This window comes from Thunnus thynnus, chromosome 6 (genome assembly GCF_963924715.1).
Source record: "Thunnus thynnus chromosome 6, fThuThy2.1, whole genome shotgun sequence".
NCBI lineage: Eukaryota > Metazoa > Chordata > Actinopteri > Scombriformes > Scombridae > Thunnus > Thunnus thynnus.
In genome coordinates this window covers 19,376,413-19,396,084 of record NC_089522.1, presented here as the reverse complement: position 1 = coordinate 19,396,084, position 19,672 = coordinate 19,376,413, and the positions used below count along the sequence as shown (strand labels likewise).

Genomic DNA, 19,672 nt, shown 5'->3' with positions numbered 1-19,672 from the left:
TGTAGAGAAAAATCTAATTTCAGCTGTACTTAAAAGCACACAACTTGGAAAAAACCCAAAATAGCGAACCAATCAGAATAGCGATGCTGAATATCACTGGCTGAAACAGTCCAGATGTTTGCAGACACCCAAGGGCCAATAGCTGATCCAAATACCTTTTTTCCTCTTTGTTTCCCATCTTCCTGCCACACAGCCACAATTTACGATCAATCACGCTTTAAAGATTATAGCTATAGGATGCAAGCCAGCATAAATGTTTCATTTTAACACAATTCACTGCCAGTTGAGATCTAAACTGGCATATCCTTAAAAAAAAAACGCTGCATATCCACTCAACTCCCATGCCATACTCCACTGAGCATTGCCAGGAAGTTTTGTTGGAAGTAAATTTTTTAGTTGAAAGTAAAAGTTAAAAAATTCATGGAACCTTGTGAGTTACAGCTTTGCTAGACTGCCTGTATAGGATTGGCTGAGTGAAAAGTGGAGCAATCGAGCTATGAGACCAGATTAGGTTCTGCCTCGGGCCTGCCTCAAAACCATACAAGTGAAAGAGGAGACCATCTGATGAGGAAACACACCCCAAACTCTCTCTCTCTCTCTCTCTCACACACACACGCACACACACACACACACAAACACACGCACATAAATAGCTGTGGAGGAGTCTAATTTTGTTTTGCAGCTGCCACTCATCTTAAGAGTTGCTTTTATACATGCTGACAGTTACTTCCTCTGAGGTATGTTGCTTTACAATAAAACACAACACAGCACACACACACACACACACACACACACACACACACAGAGGGAGAAACACTGGCACAAACGAGAGGAGAGCGAAATAGAAAGAAAGAGGAAAAAGCGAAGAGAAATTTTGGAAAGATTGACTTTTAGTAAATCTTTGTGGGAGCTGGTGAAGGCAGGAAACTCTGGATGATGGTGAGAATTGATTCTGAGGAAGTCAACCCCTGTGACACCTCTGGTCCACAGATATCTACATCTGTAGCAAAGACAGCTTAACCTCAGACTAACACCACTCAGAGACAAAATACTTTTGCTAAGCCTGGATTACCTCCTCTTTATAGACACCAGAAAGGTGCAGCTCAGATCTGCAAGCTGCTGTGATGTAGATGTTTAGGATGTTTTTTTTTGTTTGTTTTGTTTTTTTTTACAAAGGACAACATTCATTGCAGCTTTTGGCCTCACTCATTGAAGTCCCTCATCCCTCCACCTCTCTTTTTGGTCTGTCTTCTTGCAATGTGCAGACAACTTTATTGATTGCCTAGAAGGGCAAAACACTCTGAGCAAGAAGTCATCTCCACCTTTTGACTTCAGCCTTCTGAGGGAAGTCTAACAACAATAGTGAGGTGATTTAGAGCAATGAGAGAGAGACAGAGAGAGAGGGAGGGATGGAAAACAACTTGTTTTTGTTTTGTTTTGTTTCAGCTCCGAGCCAATGTAGAGCTCATGAACCACAACAGGCAGTAATTTTACTATGCACTAAGTTTGAAGACAACAACGGTTGAATCAGAGACAGATTTCTAGTGAAAGTGGGGAAAAAGACAAGGCAATAAAATGATCAAATTTTCACAGAAGCAGGAAGGATGAACAGGAGAAAACAATGACAGATATGTATAGATTCTGCAGCTCTACACCTGAGGCTGGATTCATGATCCACTGTTAAGGCATTGTGTCAAAGAAAGACCCACAACTGTTTAATTCTACATGGTACACCTACATATTTATTTTCTGTGGTGTGTATTTGAGAGTGGTTAACAACATGTGTTTATGTTTGACAAATCTCGGAATATATCAAACAAAAGAAGAATTTGCTTCGATGGGAATGACATCACATTTCAAGCTACAGAAAATGAATTATGTGTCAGCGAATGAGACTTAGGTCATTAAAAATAAAGACAATATGATGAGCTGCTAAAAACTAAATGATTTTGAAGAGCTGACCTTGTTCTTAATCAGACAAATGACCTCTTTCCGGACTTTTAATTATGTCTTTTGGCTGTGGTGAAGTTCTTTTGTCGTAAATTGTATGTTTACGTTTACATTTATGTTTAAGCTTATGTGTAAAGGATATATTGTAGTAAACCCAGATTCAACTCCATGTGAGAAGACCTAGGGTAAGGAGATATTATTCACAGAACCAAGGAAACAGATCCAGCAGAATACATTAGGTACACATAAACGTTACGCTCATTTAAATTCCTGCCCCCCCTCTTTTTTAATCCTTCTGTGTCACTTGCCCTTTGTGATTCTCCATTTAAATCTTGCCCTCTTTCAGGTAAGCTATTCAGAATATGTAATTAGACCTACCTGAAGATATTATTACCTTTATGTAAATAAGCCCCAGGGAGCAACTAAAGAGTAACCCCTGCAGATTGGACACTTTGTTTCAGATTCGTTCATGGGATCATGCATCAAGACAAGGAGGGACTTAAACTGAAAGTGTTCAATTCATTGTAGAACAAAAGTAGCGACACTGGAGACTACAGGGAGGCAGAATAGAGAATAAATGTTGGTGTCTCAGCTGTGTGTGTTGCCTTGCCACATACAGCAACTGGTGGCATCCTCATGTATCTTTCCTTTGTGCAGTGAGATGGATCAGGGGCTGTCTCTCCACCACCACCCAGATGGATGGCTAATTGTAATGGGAGCCCAGAACAGCTAACAATTAGACCTGAATGAAGATGGATGTGGATGAGGGGGGGTTGAGGGGATGGACAGGGACAGGGAGAAAAAAAAAGGAGAGAAGACAGGAGGAGAACAGAGGAGGCTGGAAAATGCTGGGGGACTAATGCTGCACTTCCTCTCCTCTATAATTCCCCCTCCGTCTGCTCTCCCCTCATCGTTTGAGTACTGTGAAAGGCAATCTTGAATGGCTATCCTATTTTACTCCCAGTTAAACATAGCCTTGTTCTAAGAAATGATCTGAGGAAGAATGAATTTTCTGTGAAATATAACCAGGTGTAGGTAATAAATGCTGCGCAAATGACGTTTTGCTATGTTAAATGATCAGTAACAGTTGCTAAATGGTTGGTTTAATGGCTGAGAAGGTCATATGTCATTAAGGTTATGGAGCATTAAAGAACACTACATGTTATGTGGAGGGTAGTAATGGGCTATTGAAGGATATGACATGCCTGAGTGATTCATGGCTGGGGTGGGGCATTAAAGATCACAGTTGTCATTAGCAGTGAAAGAGTGGACCATACAATGGTAATGGCTCTATCACACACCTCTACACTGAGTTGACCATCTTTTATAGTGACTGACTTTTGTCTGCCAACCTAGAGTAAAAGAACATTAAATTAATGTAATGTAACATGTAATGAGCTGAACACATGTCTGCAGCAGTTGTTATAAAAGGGCAGTAAAATCCCTTTCAATTGCTACACATTATACAGCAAGACTGGAGTCTACAGCCATGCTAGTGGCTCTGTGAGGCTGCACTTGGCACAGTGGTGCATTGAGCTAAATGCTAACATCAGCATGCTACCATGCTTAGCGACAGTGCTCACATGCTGATGTTTACCAGGTTCAACATCTTAAAGCCTGTTTATAGCTGGCATTAACACGCATCTTGGATTATCTGATCACAAGTGGACAGCTCTAAGTACGTCTGTTCACACCTAGCACATGTGTCTCGAGTGATGGCTTGTGATCGGATCTCACTTCCCCGCTCTTTATGAAAATAAACACGTACATCATTTCCATTTGCAAAGACCAAATTCATCGTTGTTTTTTTACTGGTGGGAGGACCGGGACTGTGTACCCTCCGTCCAAAACTATGTTCAACTTGTTTAATAACAGGATAAACAAATATACAATGCATTGTGCCCCCTCACAAAAATCAAATGCCCGTCCTATTGATTTGCTCTAGCGCTGGTTCTCAACAAATATATATAACAATTATAGTGTTAATTAATGTTCTGTGTTCCTCTACACATCCAAAAGGTCAGCTGTTACACACACACACACACACACACACAGTCCAGGTTCATACAGTGATATTATTTGGAGTAAAGCAGTCATCCTAATAAATCCTGAGCGCTGTTATATTGAGTAAAAAAAACTAAAAACTGTCGTTATCGTCTTGGCAGGACAGAGGAAACTATCCAGGGGGAAACAGAATTACATCTAGCTTCTGAAATATTCTTTTAGACAGGCAAGCAAAAAACAAGTTGTTTTCTGATTTTAGTTTAATTTCTATTCCATTTACTGATTTGAAGAAGGTTAGGGGAACAGGACAAAAAAACACAAAAAATGGGAAAACAAAATAATGCATTTGTGTATCCTGTTATCTGCCGAGGAGCATCTTCTGGAGGTGACCAATCAGAACAGAGCGGGTTCATTGGGAGTCGGCCTTAAAGTTATAGGAGATAAAACTGTCTGTTTCAGACAGGGGCTCAACTGAGGGGCTGTATAAAGAGCCAGCATAAGATAAATAAGGAGTTTTTTTAACTGACAGATATAACATATTCAAATAGAGCCCTGGAATATAAGTATAGACCCGGAAATGCATCATACATGATATGCAACCTTTAACAACCAAGTGGGACATGAAGTCAAATCAAGTATTTAACTGGTTTTAAGCAGTTTAATGCTGAACAATACTTAATCATGTGGGCTAATTAAAGTTACTACAAGGAACTTTTAACTGGTTATGAAACAATATCATGATGCCTCTGTGTGACCTACATAAGTAAACAAGATCATCAGCGAGAAGATTGGCTATCTCTATATAGTTATTCTAAATGCCTGCCACCGGGTCAAGTTTCCTCGCAAAATTAGACGAAACAATTTACAGCACGCAGACTGGAAGAGCCTATGTTTACATTACATGTAGCATTGTAGCATGAGGGAGTACAAGGACGTTACTAGAACGGGGGGAGGACATTTCTTTTCATTTGATAACATTAAAAGTAAAGTTAGACTTATTGTCAGCTTCCTGACTCATTTTAAAAAAGACGAGAGCAAGAGTGAAAGAGAGCAGCTGTGGTTGAGTGAGCTAGAGAGTGAATGAAGAGAGCAAGCGATGGGGTAGCAAGAACAAAGGAGTGAAGGAGTGAGAAATAAAATATTATTTTCTTGTTGTTTCACAGCGGTTACGTTCTAAAGCGGAAATAAACATGCCCACACCTCCTCACAACCCTCCGGGAAGGTGCCGCATTGCCAGTGTTGTGTGAAAGTCTGTTCCCCCATCGATATGCGTTTCCCATAACCTTGAACTACACCCAATCTTATCCCTAACCCCAAACCCCCAAGTCTTCTGAGGTGCTTAATCTGACCCTTACCTTAACCCCAACCAGTTATCTCTGCTTTGCCCAACCATGACCTAAGTCCTAACCCCAACCACGGAGGTGTTGCTACAGAAGATACAATTCTAACAGGAGGGGAACATTATTTGAGGGGGGAACAGACTTCGAAACAACAGGTGTCCTGATTTGGTGGTGAATGCAGCCTTACATGTAATCTAGGTGTACGAATGGTACTAAAACAAAGTTTACTTTGCTTCACCATCACCATATTACAATTATTAATCTTACACAGACAAAAATAGATACATTACCTCATTGCTATGCATCCTGCAAACAGTTGTGTTTAAAAAAGAAAAATAATATTAAAAATAAGTAGCGTCTTTTTTTTCACTCGCTTCCAAAACAAATGCATGTACTAGCCAAGATCTTTATGACACGAGGTGGTGGTGCTCATGGGAAATGCAGTCTTTATTCCAGTAAAATGAAAAATCCTTGTAGTAATTTTAAAGACAGAGATTGTGCACAGATTGCAAATCATAAATGCTCTGAAATATCACATTTGCAAACCTTTCATCATCTTTGGCACTACACCTTGATTTGCCGTAGTAATTACTCTCTCAAGGATCAAGGCAATTATACGAATATATATATATATATATATATATATATGTATAATTGTGAGGGTATTATTATGAAGGTTGAAAAGGTGTGTTGAATCATGGTGTTATGAAATGGAGAAAACCATGTATGTTTGACTGAGCAAATCGCTGACCTCCCCTTCAGGCAAGCCAGAGAGGCATTCAAGTACCCTGATGGAGTCATTTAGTACTGGTTAATGATAACAGCGCTGTTATGCTACACTGGTCAGTTTGTGGGTACCTCTCGAGATGTGGGTGCTTTGTACTGAGCAGTGTTTGGGGACACTGCACCACATTGCGGTTCAGTGGAGAACACACAGGAAGCTGGGACAGACCAAGGTCAGGCCCTAACTGACAGGAAGTATGGTTGATGCACACACACACACACACACACACACACACACACACACACACACACACAGACACACACACACACACACACACAGACACTCAAACAGATGCACATTCATACACAAGCAGATGGACAGACACACACCTTCCTTCCAGCCAGCACCTCATCTGGGTGATAGCTATTTCAGGAAAGAACACAGCATTAGGACACATATCGCCTCCAGCTCTCCCCCCTTCCTACTCTCTCTCTGCCTCTCCTGCTCCCTCCTTCCCTATAGCCTTCCTCGTCACCACTCCTCTCTCTTTTCTGCGTCAACACTATACATCTCATTGGCTCTACCTTGTTTTCAATCTAGATAATTGCCAGCGAATAACTCTTTCCATCCCCTCTGTGTCTCTTTTCTTCCCTGCACACTTGGATGTGTTACACCAGAGTCTTGCTTGGCAGACAAGGTTACGGTTAGTTAAGACTGGGCAGCGGTCAAGCCACGGTCGAACTGCAGGACTTTAAACAGATTTAAACTACAACCAGAGCATGTGCCAAGATGGATGGCAGTAATCACAGAGAGGGTGAGAGAGAGAGAGAGAGAAATGGGGAGAAAATGGATGGAGGCAGAGGAGCAGAGATGAGGGGAGAAGAGAAGCAAAAGGAGTGAAAAAAGCCTTGCTGGGAGAAGTGTGAACGAAAGCGATGAGAAAGAGGAATGGACTCTGAAAATATGTGTCAGTGTGTGCATGTCTGCCAGCTCCAAATAAACACACTACTATCTATCTCAGGAGAACAAAAACTGTCAAGGCCTCCCCTCAAACTATGATTACCAGCCCAGTTTTGTATGTGCGCCAGCTGATGCTGCTACGTAGTTTGGCTCATGGCCACACCACAACATGATTCTTTGAGGGTCTTGAGGCCAGAGCTCTGAAGGCTGGGATATTTATCCAAAGGAAGATAGGATCTTTAAACCTTCCACAGTTTAAACATGAGTTTACATAATCCGTTTATGAATTTCTGCCTGCATGTGTTTTTATTGATATACTTAGGAGGATAAAATCTGTTCACAAGGACAGACCAACAAAAGAAAATCAAGCAGAGAGGGGTTATTGCTGATATTTACTTCTTTGACAGATTATTTCAGGATTTAGGCTTGGGGTTTTTGGATTTTTTGGGAGTAATGATAATGTTTAGATGGTGGAGTAAAAGGGGTACGTTGGTTTGGGGGAATGTGATATTTAACATAATCAAAATAGGTTTTTTCTTAAGAGTCAGAACAGCAAGTTAAGTTCAGATCAGGTCATGGATTCCTACCGGATCAAGAGACAGATCAATAATGTAGTTTTAACAGATTTTGTCAACAAAAGTTTTCACAAAAATATTGAAGGGAAACTTCAATATTTTACAACCTAGACCCTATTTTCCCATCTTTTTGTGTCTAAGTGACTAATGGGGATAACAATTTTTGAAATAGGTCCAGCATTGAGCGAGAGCCCTTCAGCCGGCAACCGTGAAATGGTCTTCAATGTAATCTGAGGGGGCAATAGCACCCTGTCAATGTATGTCCACTAAAAGTGCTTGTTTTGCCACTGAACGGCACAGATTGTTATTGTAAGTGTCTGACAACATTATGGAAAGGACCATACAGAGAAATAAAAATCTCTTTCTTTACCTTTTGCTTGATCTGGTCTGTTTGTTGTTGTGTCTCACCAAGTCTCACACAAGGAGAAGTCTCACTCTAAAATCTCACAAGAGTTGAGTTGTAATCACTTAAATATTCAGCTATGACTTCGAAAATCTTGTAGATAAAACTAAGCTACCCTTTCTGCACTCCAACACAACAAACTCCTCCTGGCACTCCTTTCTCCAACTCTGTCATGGCTGAATATTTAGCTGATATTTAGCTGAAAACAACTCAACTCTTGCAAGATTTCAGAGGGAGACTTCTCCTTGAGTGAGACGTGGTTAGACACAATAACAAACAGATCGGTACAAGCGAAAGGTAAAGAAAAACTTAATACTGGACCAATTTTAAAAATTGCTGTCCCCATTAGTCACTTAGACACAAAAAGATGGGCAAATAGGGTCAAGGTTGAAAAACACCAAAGTTTCCCTTTAAAAATACTAATATTAGCAAGATTTTACATCTGTGTCTTCTGAAATACATATATTATAGCTTTGAATTGTGGCATATAAACAAGAAAATGATTTTAAAATAATATAATTGTATCTTTTTTAAGAGTACAAGTTGACACATTATATATATACTGTATATAAATTACCCTAACATGTTTAGATCAGTTATCAATGTCTGGAGATGTTTGATAAATTTCCTTTCCTTTTGGAGAAGAGCTGCCCCTTGATCCCATTGAAACCCAGAGACTGAGCTTTGCTATGCTAGCAAATTACACTGAAACATACTGTAAGAAAGACATAAATATTGACTGAATCTGAAAAAAGGAATAATTCCCTATCCAAAACTGTTTAGGCAGAGCAAAGGGAAAATAGGAAGGTCAAGGTTTAGGTATGAATTTCAAGGGAGAAAGTCCATGAAAGTATGGTGATACTTACTGAACATGTATCACCATTGTATGTTTTCACAACTACTGGTATTATAAGTACAAGTCAATTTGCATTATACATACAATTAGTCATCATTAGTCTCAGGGAAGACCCGAACCCTGTGGAGTCCTCTAATCTGGGCGAGAGAGACGTCTGAGCTCCCCTCTGGACTGGAGCTCTGGAAGTTCAACCCTCTGGGGCCCAGTTGAAGGGTAATAAAACTGTGTTCACCTGTACCTTCTGCGCCCGCCGTTTGTCTGCTCTCTGGTTCTGGTGATAGATGCGGCTAAAGTTGGACACGATGACAGGGACAGGCAGGGCAATTACCAGCACCCCACTCAGAGAGCAGATTGAACCAAAGATCTTCCCCGCAATCGTCTTAGGAACCATGTCTCCATACCTGCAAAGAGGTGACAGGCAGAAAGAGAGAATAAATTTAGTGAAACGTATTATTATGCTTTTAATAAAATCCGTCTGTGATAACTCAACCTTTGAGTCACGCACAGCCGACTGGAGGTCATTCTCACACACACACACACACACACACACACACATCCTGTCATCCAGTTCATATTGCTGCCTATTCATTCCTCTGGTACGAGGCATTCATCTTACTTTTTAGGCCACTCATGCTCCATTCCCAACAGAATAAAGCACGGCCTGCTGACTATGTCCCAACCCAAGAGAGAAAGAGAGAGGCTCCCAAACCTCCTCTGTCACTGACTGGCACAGTAAAGTCCACTGAGTCATTCAATGAGAAAGCAGATACTATTAACCTTTAGAGAGGAGAAAGAGGAGGACACGGTGAATGCCAGGGACATTTCCCAAAAGTCATTTGGCCCAATTCAATCTGAAATATTTGCAAGTCAAAAGCAATCTCTTTTTAAGTTCAGAAGACAGTCAACACAATTACAATAACTATATTACTAAATTAAATCTTTTTTTTCCCAAAGAAGAAGCCATGCTGCTAGAATCAACAGTGGAAGGAAAAATAAGACAGACGAGAGGAAATTCAAAAGCTCAAAGAGCTCGACTTAAGTTGGAAAAGCAACCTTTATTTCTAATGGTGTTCATTTCTTATTCATGAGTAAAAAAGTGCAGGTGATTTGTTCTTGTTTTCCAGCTAAACAAGAAATTCTACTGAATTTATTAGAACTGACTCCAGGTCCGACTGCAAATAAACCTGAAACGAATAGCCTTTAAGCATCCAGCATTATATGTAATTATGCAAAGACTGATTGTGAAGAGATTTTTATCTTAATATATCAATAAGGTAGAAATTTGAACACAAATCTTTTGTTAGTGAGCTGTATAAACCTGTAATCCCCCAACCTCAAGGTCGGAGGAAGTGAAGGAATCACTAGAAAGTGTACTGTGGAACTACATCCTCAGAATTTCAAACACACACTTTAAAGTACTTTTTAGTACTTAAAAAGTACTTTAAAGTTTTGCAAATATTCAGAAACATGTTGCTAAATAGCACTCATCAAATTCATCCATTTTGACAGATCACAGAGGATAGCACACTGGTTGTTATTTGAGGATTTGGCAAACAGTACCCCAGAGGCTCTCCATAAATGAACAATAATCTGCTTAAGAAGTTGTGCTCATGATAGTCGTTTTATAATCTAATGAAGCACTTCTGTCACAGTCTGTTGGAGATAGTAAAACTCAGAATGGCAACACACAAAAACACATAAACCACAAACAAACCCATTCAGTCCGTTTTGGGGAAGGAGATGAAACCTCATACTCATTAGTCACAGATTTCGGGAAAAACAAGCCAAATATGAAGCCATTTAAGTGGAGGGTGGTTTTCGCATCAACAAAGCAAAGCGCTGCCCACACACAGTGAACCACTGGTCCGCAGCTATAACTGAGAGTATACTTACAGAGAACATTCATCGTCCTTTCCAAGAACTTTAATGGCCTTTCTACCCAAATTAGGCAATAACAATCCCATCAGTGGTACAAAGGCCCTATCACTACAAAACATTTCATCTCCTCCCCTCTTCAGAAGATGTTTCCATTAGGAGGAATGAAAAGCTAATCATATTCATCTGCAAGCCTTCTTTAATGGGATCCTATCAGATTGCCTGATAGAGGCCCTTCTCTCCTAATACTACAGTCAATTTGCCGCTCCCATTTAGTCAAGCTGGCCTGTCTCTGATGATACCATCTCTGAGCCATTATACATGGCACAGAGATAAAGCTGGGCTTGCACACATTAAAGAAAGAGAAAGCAGTAATAAGTGGTGTGAGGGTGTGCATATGCGTGTGTGTGCATGTGATAAGCGAGGTTAGATGAAATTTCTTCCCCTCCTGCCTGGATGAACGCCGGGGCTGTTTCTAACCCTGTGAGGCGACACTGAAGGTGGGGAATGGGATGGAGGTAAATGTCTCTGAGAGGAAGATGGATAAGCAACAAAAGGGAAGCATACTGGAGGGAGAGATATTTTCTCAGCAGAGGCAGCGTACGCAGGAGGTTTTTTTCTCTCCATCAGCTCCTCTTGCTCATATCTCGCTCACACCTGTGCACGTACACACACAACCATGAGTTTGCTGTGTACTATGCATGCACTCACGTATAAATAAATACAGGGTGCGTGCACATATCACACATGTACACACACCCGAGTCAGGTGGGGAAGGTCAGTCCTCGGTCAGGGTTGTCACAGCCCATCCTAGGAAGACCGGGTCTCTCTGGGTTATATTAATAAAGTCTAGGAAGGATAGATGGAGGGTTATTGAGTTGGCCTGAGTGCTCTAGTGAAGGTATGTGTGATGGATGGGCTTAACAGGGATGGTCTGAGGGCTGACAGACACAGATTTGTGATGATGGCAGGTCATGTCATGTCATGTCAGGTGAGGATAGTGCAGCTCATCCCTTTAAATTTCCACTGATAAACCCAGCGAGCATACTGGTTAAATACATGTGAATGTGGCCATGTTCAAGATAGGAAGCTTCTACTAAAAAAAGAGAGGGAGAGAGAGGGAGAGAGAGGGAAAGAGAGAGGGGCGACGGCAGGACAAAGACATATGAAGTGTTGAGGGTTGGGTTTCCATTTACAGACCAAATCCCATGTGATTCCTCTGCAATTTTCTTGGAGGAAATTCTTTCACCATGGTTTGCAGCAGGCTCACTGAAAAAGCTAAGACCCTTCAGCACCATGGAGAGCTGCTACAGCTCCCATCTATAGCGCATGCTCACACACACACACACCATTTTCACACTGCTGAAAATCAACATCTGTCTGCAACACAGTCTACTACTGCAGAATGTGGTATGTAGACTACAGTATTAACAGGCTACATTTCTTTAAGGCAAGCTTTCTGTTAAAAAAATGGGTTGGACATCCTTTATACATGCTAGAATTTGTGGTACATAATTAAAGCCTTCAACTCAAACCAGGCGGAAATACTGGGGCTGGGAGATTAAGTTGAAATATTGAAATATATTGTATCAGGATATAGCAATTATATACAAAATCATACATAAAATGAGCAAATTGATAATTATGTGTCATATGGTTGTGTGTTATATCAGACAATCCTCTTAACATGTGTAAAACAACAACTATTACGATTTGTTTTTTTGGATTTCAATTAAAATGTGCTTCTAATTATACATTTAAAGTATTGTGGTAACACATTATTGATCATATGATGACAATATGATTTCACCAAAAGTTGATAAAATGATAACACAGTCCTACTTACATCAAAATATTTAATGCCATTGTATTGATTAAGAATATAGAAGGTGAAGAGTCATTTCAGCATATTTAAAAATCCATATTCACAGCAAAGCTCCGCGATGAAAAATACATTGTGTAACCACAGTGGCCATAAATGATGATGCCTCATAAAAATATCCATAAGAGGTAGTAGAGTTCCCATTTTTATTGGGAAACCTGTCACAACCCAATGAAGCCTAGCTCTTTTGGGCTCAACAGAGTGAAAGATTGTCTCTGCAGGCCTTTAACCCTCAACCATCCATCCATCTGTACTCTCATCTGACATTTCATGGCCAGTCACTCAGATGCAAGTAACTCTGATGACACATGGCTCTTCAGGGATGGGACAACCATCTATAATCACCCCCACAAATGTCACCGCGGGAAAGCAAGAAATAAGAAGGGGGAGGAACAACAGGTAGGGAGACAGATAGATCAACAGATAGAGGAGAAGAGGGAGAGCACAAGACAAAGATAACAGAAGAAGACAGCAGAAAAAGAAAAGTGTAGATAGAAACAGATAAAGATTCAGATAGTTTCAATGCTAATATGCAGAGAAGTTTGATATTTTTGGTTAAATACGCCTCAAAAGATATCTTAATATGGATTAAGTGAGATACACTGGAGCTATAATAATCTCAACTCTCCCTTAAGGCAGCTCAACACAGACACAAGAACACTGATTGCGATCCGGATTTGTGGAGCTCGACTAAGACTTAACTTAGAAAAGTCTCTGCTTAACAAGTGTTCTTATTAAGTAAGTCAAGAGTGTGCAAAAATAGTTATTCTGTCGGAGGATGAGGATGTCTCATGGGGAAAATGCTGCTCCATGATTCTCTGTAGAGAGAAAGAGACAAACTGTATAGTTGTTATGAAATGCCAAACAAAATATGTGCTGAGCTAAGTTACATTTCAGGACAAATACTGGTGAGTTTCAGAATGGATGAAAAAACGAAAAAGAAAAAAAGAAATGAAAATCAAAAACGCATTCACTGACATCTGGGGGAATCCTGCTAATTGCTCTTAAATGGTGTACCTCAGGACAAAGTGCAATGGCTTATTCACATTACTAATTTATTACAACAACTGATTTTTACCATTCTATGAGCAATGTTGATCATTACTTCCAAACAAAACGCAATTCAGATGGGAAGTGTGGGTAGGCAACGATGATCTTTGATCCAATCAAAATAGTTTGGTACAAAAAGTACCAATTTGACTACACACTCTCGCCTTGTACCTATCAAACAGCCCATTCAGTAACCAAGGCTGCAGAGATAAACAGAGCAAAAATGTGGTTTTCACAGTGAAAAACAGCACAAGGCATACAGCCTCTGTGTGAATAACTGCTCTCCGAATGGAACGTTAATTGCAGCAAGGACCTTGTTTTGAACAAATCTACAATAAAAACCTGGGTATTGTGAAAGGTGGGAACTATGCCAACAGCTGAAATCTAAAACTTGGGGGAAATGACATAAGTATGTTTCTGGCAGCTGCCTTTATGACTACTCTTAAAGCTCCTCCAATGCTTTTACTGTTATTCACCTCCGTGTAATGCTTCCGTTAGCCACTTCTTATCATCTACAGCAGGAAATGGCTAAAGTAACCTATTGTGTTCATTGTACTGTAGGTGGGTCATCAGGGCCTAGGAGAAACTGTATTAGGCTGAAATGAACCATTGTACTGCTGAAATATGAGGGACTTACTTTGGCATTTAAATTGTGAATAAAACAGCGTTACAAAAGTGCTGCGACAGCATTTCAGCTCCAATTCCAACTGCTCACGTGTGACTTCATATGCAAGACATTTCATATTTGTGGGACGTTGCAGTTGCAATATCTGCATTGTTATTTATGCACCAGCTAAATGCTTATGTTGCACCGTGTAACTATTTTACCTATGAAAAGGTGCTTTTGTTTTTATGTATGCTGTGAGCCTTTACTTTTGGAGCACTGCTGTGTTTCCTTTTATAGAGAATGTAGCAAATAACCATCTGTGCCTAACAGTAAAAGGATTATAGCGACAAAATTTCACTTTTAAGCCATAGAGTAAATAGAAACCCTTTTGCCGCCACCACAACATTTTAGCTCTATTGCCCTGTTACATCAGAATAATTCATCTCTTCACATATATGCTACATTGTAAGGGTCAGGGTTTTTTTGTCATCCACACACAGACGCAACCACAACTGGAAGCTTCTGGCAAAAACCAATTTCTTAGCCTTGCAGGTCGAACTGTGAGGCAGACATATAGGTTATTTCCTCATTTACATTTGTCAAGTGATGAGAGGGGAATGGGAGAAAGAAACACAGATAAGTTGATAAAGTGAAGGGCATTACTCTCACACCACACTGCACACAGAGGAAAGGTCATTATCATCACTCACTTCACAACCAATCTTACGGTGAATCACACTGAGGGATTGCCGCCATTTCTCTGTAACACACATATAGTTAGCTACAATATGACTTGGAGGGGACTTACTTTGGCACTTTTCAGAATTTCGTCCCAACACTGACTTTTCACAGGTATGTAGTTTATATTTACTTTTACCACGAATACTGGTGTAGCATCCTGCATCACTGTGCTACATTAATACACTATGTGATTTGGCCCAATTGTTAAAAATAGTGCTAAGATTGACAAAGATCTTGCCAAAACAGTGTCTTTTTAAAGAGTGTATTGCTGCAGACATGGATAGACAATTAACTATATTTTAATCTTTGGCGAGTGGTCATGGTACCAGCAGGATAATTCACTCTGAGCCATGTGGTTATTAATAAAATAAAGCACTCTGTGGACTCCCCAAAATACAATGGAGTGGTTTCCAAAATTATATATTTTAATCTAGCAACACTAGTCTATAAATGTGTACATATTGTGCTCGTTGTTGTTTTGGAAATGTTGGGGTCTCACAGAGGTAGTTATGTGAATCCAGATTAACATAAGGACTTGACGTGAGGAGTGGAGTGGTGGTGGTACCAAAAACAAACAGTCCTTCTGCTGCTAAATGAGGAGTCTTTTTTTTCCCCAGTCAGGGTTAGAGTAGCTGATTTGACTGCTTTGAAAACTATTGTTCTAACTATTGGGATATTAAGATTTAAAGGGAACATATCATGCTTTTTTTGATTTTCTGTTATTTTTTATATTTTTTCTGTTATGATGTTGGATATCTATATCAAACATGGTCAAAGTTCCAAAAAATTAGATGAACATATGTAAAAATGCTCCCTGCAAGTCAAAAGCCAGGGTTTCAGCCTGCTCTGAATGCTCCGTTTGCGATATTACCTCTACTTCCTCCTCGTGATGACGTCAGATTGTTTGCACATGGCCACAAATGGCCTTTGGTTCCATAATCTTTGTTGCTAAGGTTGTTCCATGGGGTGTTCGCGTTGTCCACTTGCATATTTCAGATTGAATTTGGGCTGTGTATTTGATAAGTTCCCACTTTGAGTAAAGACGAAAAAGTGAAATTCGACTACTATTGTTTGTTTACGTAGCCTCCAAAGCCACCGGAAGTCTGCTGAGATGCAGCTACCGGAAGCTAACCAATCAGAACAGTGCACTCATTGGGATGGCGGGCTTAAAGAGACAGGAACTAAAATAGCCTGTTTCAGACAGAGGCTGAACTGAGGGGCTGCATAAAAGAACCAGTATGAGATGTGAAAACATGTTAATCTCATGGTGGTAGATCATGTAAAGATGTTCCAGTGGAGCCCCTAGAATAAAAATATAGACCTGGAAATGAGCATGATATGTCCTCTTTAAAGAGAAACATATTTGTAACATTCAGAAACTGTGTGGCTGTCACTTTATCACCCCAGCTGAGCTCCACCCCATTGTCCAAATTTGTCTTTTTCATGCTCCAGCAACTAACAGCAGTGAGCAGTAAACCTTATTCAGAATTTCTAAACATCTATTCAGAAACCAACATGCGATGCTTCAGATGCTGTTTTTGCTGACAGAAACAAGAAGAGTCCTACCATTAAGCAGTGTGAGCACACTTTGCTAGGATGTCTGTGAATAATAGCAAGTGACCCTGTTACAAGCTTTGCTCATTTGTGTGTGAGCATATGTGTGCATCTCTTTGTAATTAGCGATTACCAGACTGCTATCAACAGAACGCTTCAATGATTCCACTTCCAAGAGCAACCAGGAAGTGCAAACACAATTACCAGAAGAGAAGGAGCATAACAACATTTAAATATGAATTACATCAGAGAAAGGATGAGTTCCCCAAGCCTGCACAACTGGCTGCCTGCATAGTGCCTAATTCCAGGAAATAGCACTGCCATTAACACATCTGTGCATCTGCCTGTGCGCATATGGTAATTTTTAATGTATGTGAGTGTGGTTATATACACAATCCTGATAGGCATATCTCTGCAAATGCTGAAATACTTTCAAGCCTCGGAGGGCTGATACGAGTGGATGTATGGATAAAACCAGTAGTGGCTGTTGGTAATTGAAACAGGAACCCATCTATCTCTGCAAGCTTGGGTACACTGAGCATGTACCCAAGAGTGTGGCAGTGTGGCAGAGGAGAGGAGGAGAGAGGCTGGGGAGCTGGGGCACAATTACCTTGATATGTGGTTCAATTAAGCTGCTAACGAGAAGTAACTGCACTAGGTTGAAACATGAATCTCCTGAGAAATATTTGAATTCTAAGATTAATTTCTTTTGTTGGATGCAAGACAACAAAAAAAATAGTTGCAAGTTTGAATCAATTGGGAATCAAACTTGCAGGAGTGGGTGGGGCAGCTATCACCTGCACAACTCCAGAGTTATGTCTCCAATAGTGTGTGACATTACAGTCAGCAGTAAGGAGAGAGGCGGGGAGAGAACAAAAAATTTAATGAGACAGCAATTATAGAGTCTGCCACAGAATTATAGCCAAGGCGATATATTGGATATTAGATTATGATGGTAGCAGAGTCAGTCCACCACTTTAGTCCACACTGAAATATTAACTGTTGGATGGACTGAAATGAAATTTTGTGCACACATTCATGTTCCCCCAGAGGATAAGGGCTGCAGACTTTTTTTCTAGGGCCACCATGAGGTTAACATTTTTGGTTTTTAGTGAAATTTCTTCACAAAAAGTAGGTGAATTGGTACAGAAACAACCTTGCACTTCTTGTGTACCATCACCATCATCAAAATTTTAATTTGTGCAATTTTTTGTGAACTTTGACCAAATACCTTCCAAAGTAATGACATTCCCATCAGCCTCAGCTGTACTTTATGTTTAGTTAGCAAATGAGCAAATGCAAATGAGCAAAAGCCTTGTTTCTTTGATAATAAAAGGTATTGTTCACCTGTAAAATATTTATTGTATCTTTGTATCAACAACTCTTTAATAACCACATTTGAATGGATCCTACAATATCTAATATATCTTTATTAGATTTCTTTATTCTCATATTGTCCTTAAAAAAAATAATATTTAAAAAAATATTTACCAAACCTGGAAGAAGAGCTCTCCCTTCTCTCTATTTACTTGTGCGTGTGTGTTTGTGTGATTTCATGACAAAAATGAGGACGCTGTATAAAAAACAGGATAGTACAGTCCAATTATTTACTTTAGATTACAAACAAATTGGATTTACTCTTGTTTGATTAAATAATCTGGCTTTCTCTGGCACATTTTACTTTGGTTTCCTACTTTCTTTTCATTTAAACTTCAGTGATAGCTGTGGCCTCTTATCTACCTTGACAAAGAACTACACCATAACTGCAGGACTTTTATAATTGGAGACTGGATGTTATTGTTCTAAAACTGAATACACCACGATTACAAAATGTTATAATTCGACTCAGTTTCTTTGATCTAACTGTAATCTATACTATGCATTTTTCAAAAAGAAATATGTATTTTTTTGTTTAAAACAATCTTCCCACTTCACTCCAATCCTTCCACGTCCCCGCTGTGCTTGACCCCTGCTGGAACTGATGTTCAGAGATGAAAAGAAGCAAGGCTGTTTGGAGAGATAAAGCTGGAGCTGAGAGGAGAGATAAAGAGAAAGGTCAGAGCCTGGAAGTTCATGGGGTCATCTCAACTCTGCAGTGAGCCCACCGTCATAACAGCAAGGTGACCGGTGGGCTCGTCCCAGCACAGATTTCACACAGGGATCAAAGAGAAGAAGGAACAGACGCAGAAGAGAAAAAAAAAAACAACAAAACAAGGAAAGCGAGGGAAATGCAAATGCTGAAAAAGAGACTGTAGTGAGATAGAAACAAAAAGGGAGGGGGCACTGCTGTGAGATTCAGGGGTGACCCAGGCAGAGACGGACACCAAAAGAGACAAAGGGCGGAGAGATAAATAGATAGAGAGAAGAGGGAGAAAAGTAAAGCACATTTCAGGATGTCACACCCACTCTGCCTTCCGTTCTGGTCACAGTGATTGCATTTGTTTAACTTGGTCAGATCATTTCCTTCTGTCGTAGTCTGGGCGTGTGTTTGTGTAGTTCAGGTATGTGGGTTTTAGAGTGTGTGTGTGTTTGTGAAGCAGAGTGAATGTGTGTGTCTGCAGTTGTCACATGTGGTTACTGTCCCAGCACGTTGCAATTTTTCATTCTTTGTACTTCATGTGTCTGCACTGTAATACAATAACATAAAACTCAGTGGTGATGCTATTATTTTTCTACAGATTTTTCTTTATTTCCCTGGTTCAGTTCTCCACCAGCAAGCAACTGCCAGATTTTCACAGCCAAATTCAATGTCAACGCATCAATAAGTGGCCAATATACCAAACTCTCGCAGAGGCCCCGGTGGTGCTGCAGGTCTAGAATGATTAAATTGACTAAAGTATCGAACTATTGAACTTTTTCCCAAAAGGAGACGGAAATTAATTAAGGCTCTGGTCCACTGTTTCTGCCTGCGCTCCCATGTGACTCCACAGGTGAAAAAATTTTCTTTGCTACACATCCTGTAGCTCATGGACACTGCTGATTAAATTATTGCCTACCCAATCAATTAAAAGAAATCCATAAAAAATACCGTAAGCCCAAGTAGTGTGAAATGAAGAGAAGTATATAAAATAAAGTAATTAATGCTCAATTTAAAAGTAATGCTTCCTTTGCTGTATGTCTCAATAAAATATTTATGAGGATTTTGTTGAGC

At 40.0% G+C, this 19,672-nt stretch overlaps 1 protein-coding gene across 3 annotated transcripts in view; it reads right to left on the bottom strand.

The window, feature by feature from the left end:
• kcnd3 (potassium voltage-gated channel, Shal-related subfamily, member 3) overlaps positions 1 to 19,672 on the bottom strand; it is a 98,683-nt gene that overhangs the window by 10,827 nt on the left and 68,184 nt on the right. For all 3 annotated transcript variants that reach the window (XM_067592402.1, XM_067592401.1, XM_067592403.1), the window contains exon 4: positions 9,045 to 9,213. In XM_067592402.1, the coding sequence (XP_067448503.1) occupies positions 9,045 to 9,213 (169 nt within the window). The remainder of the gene's footprint in view (positions 1 to 9,044; positions 9,214 to 19,672) is intronic.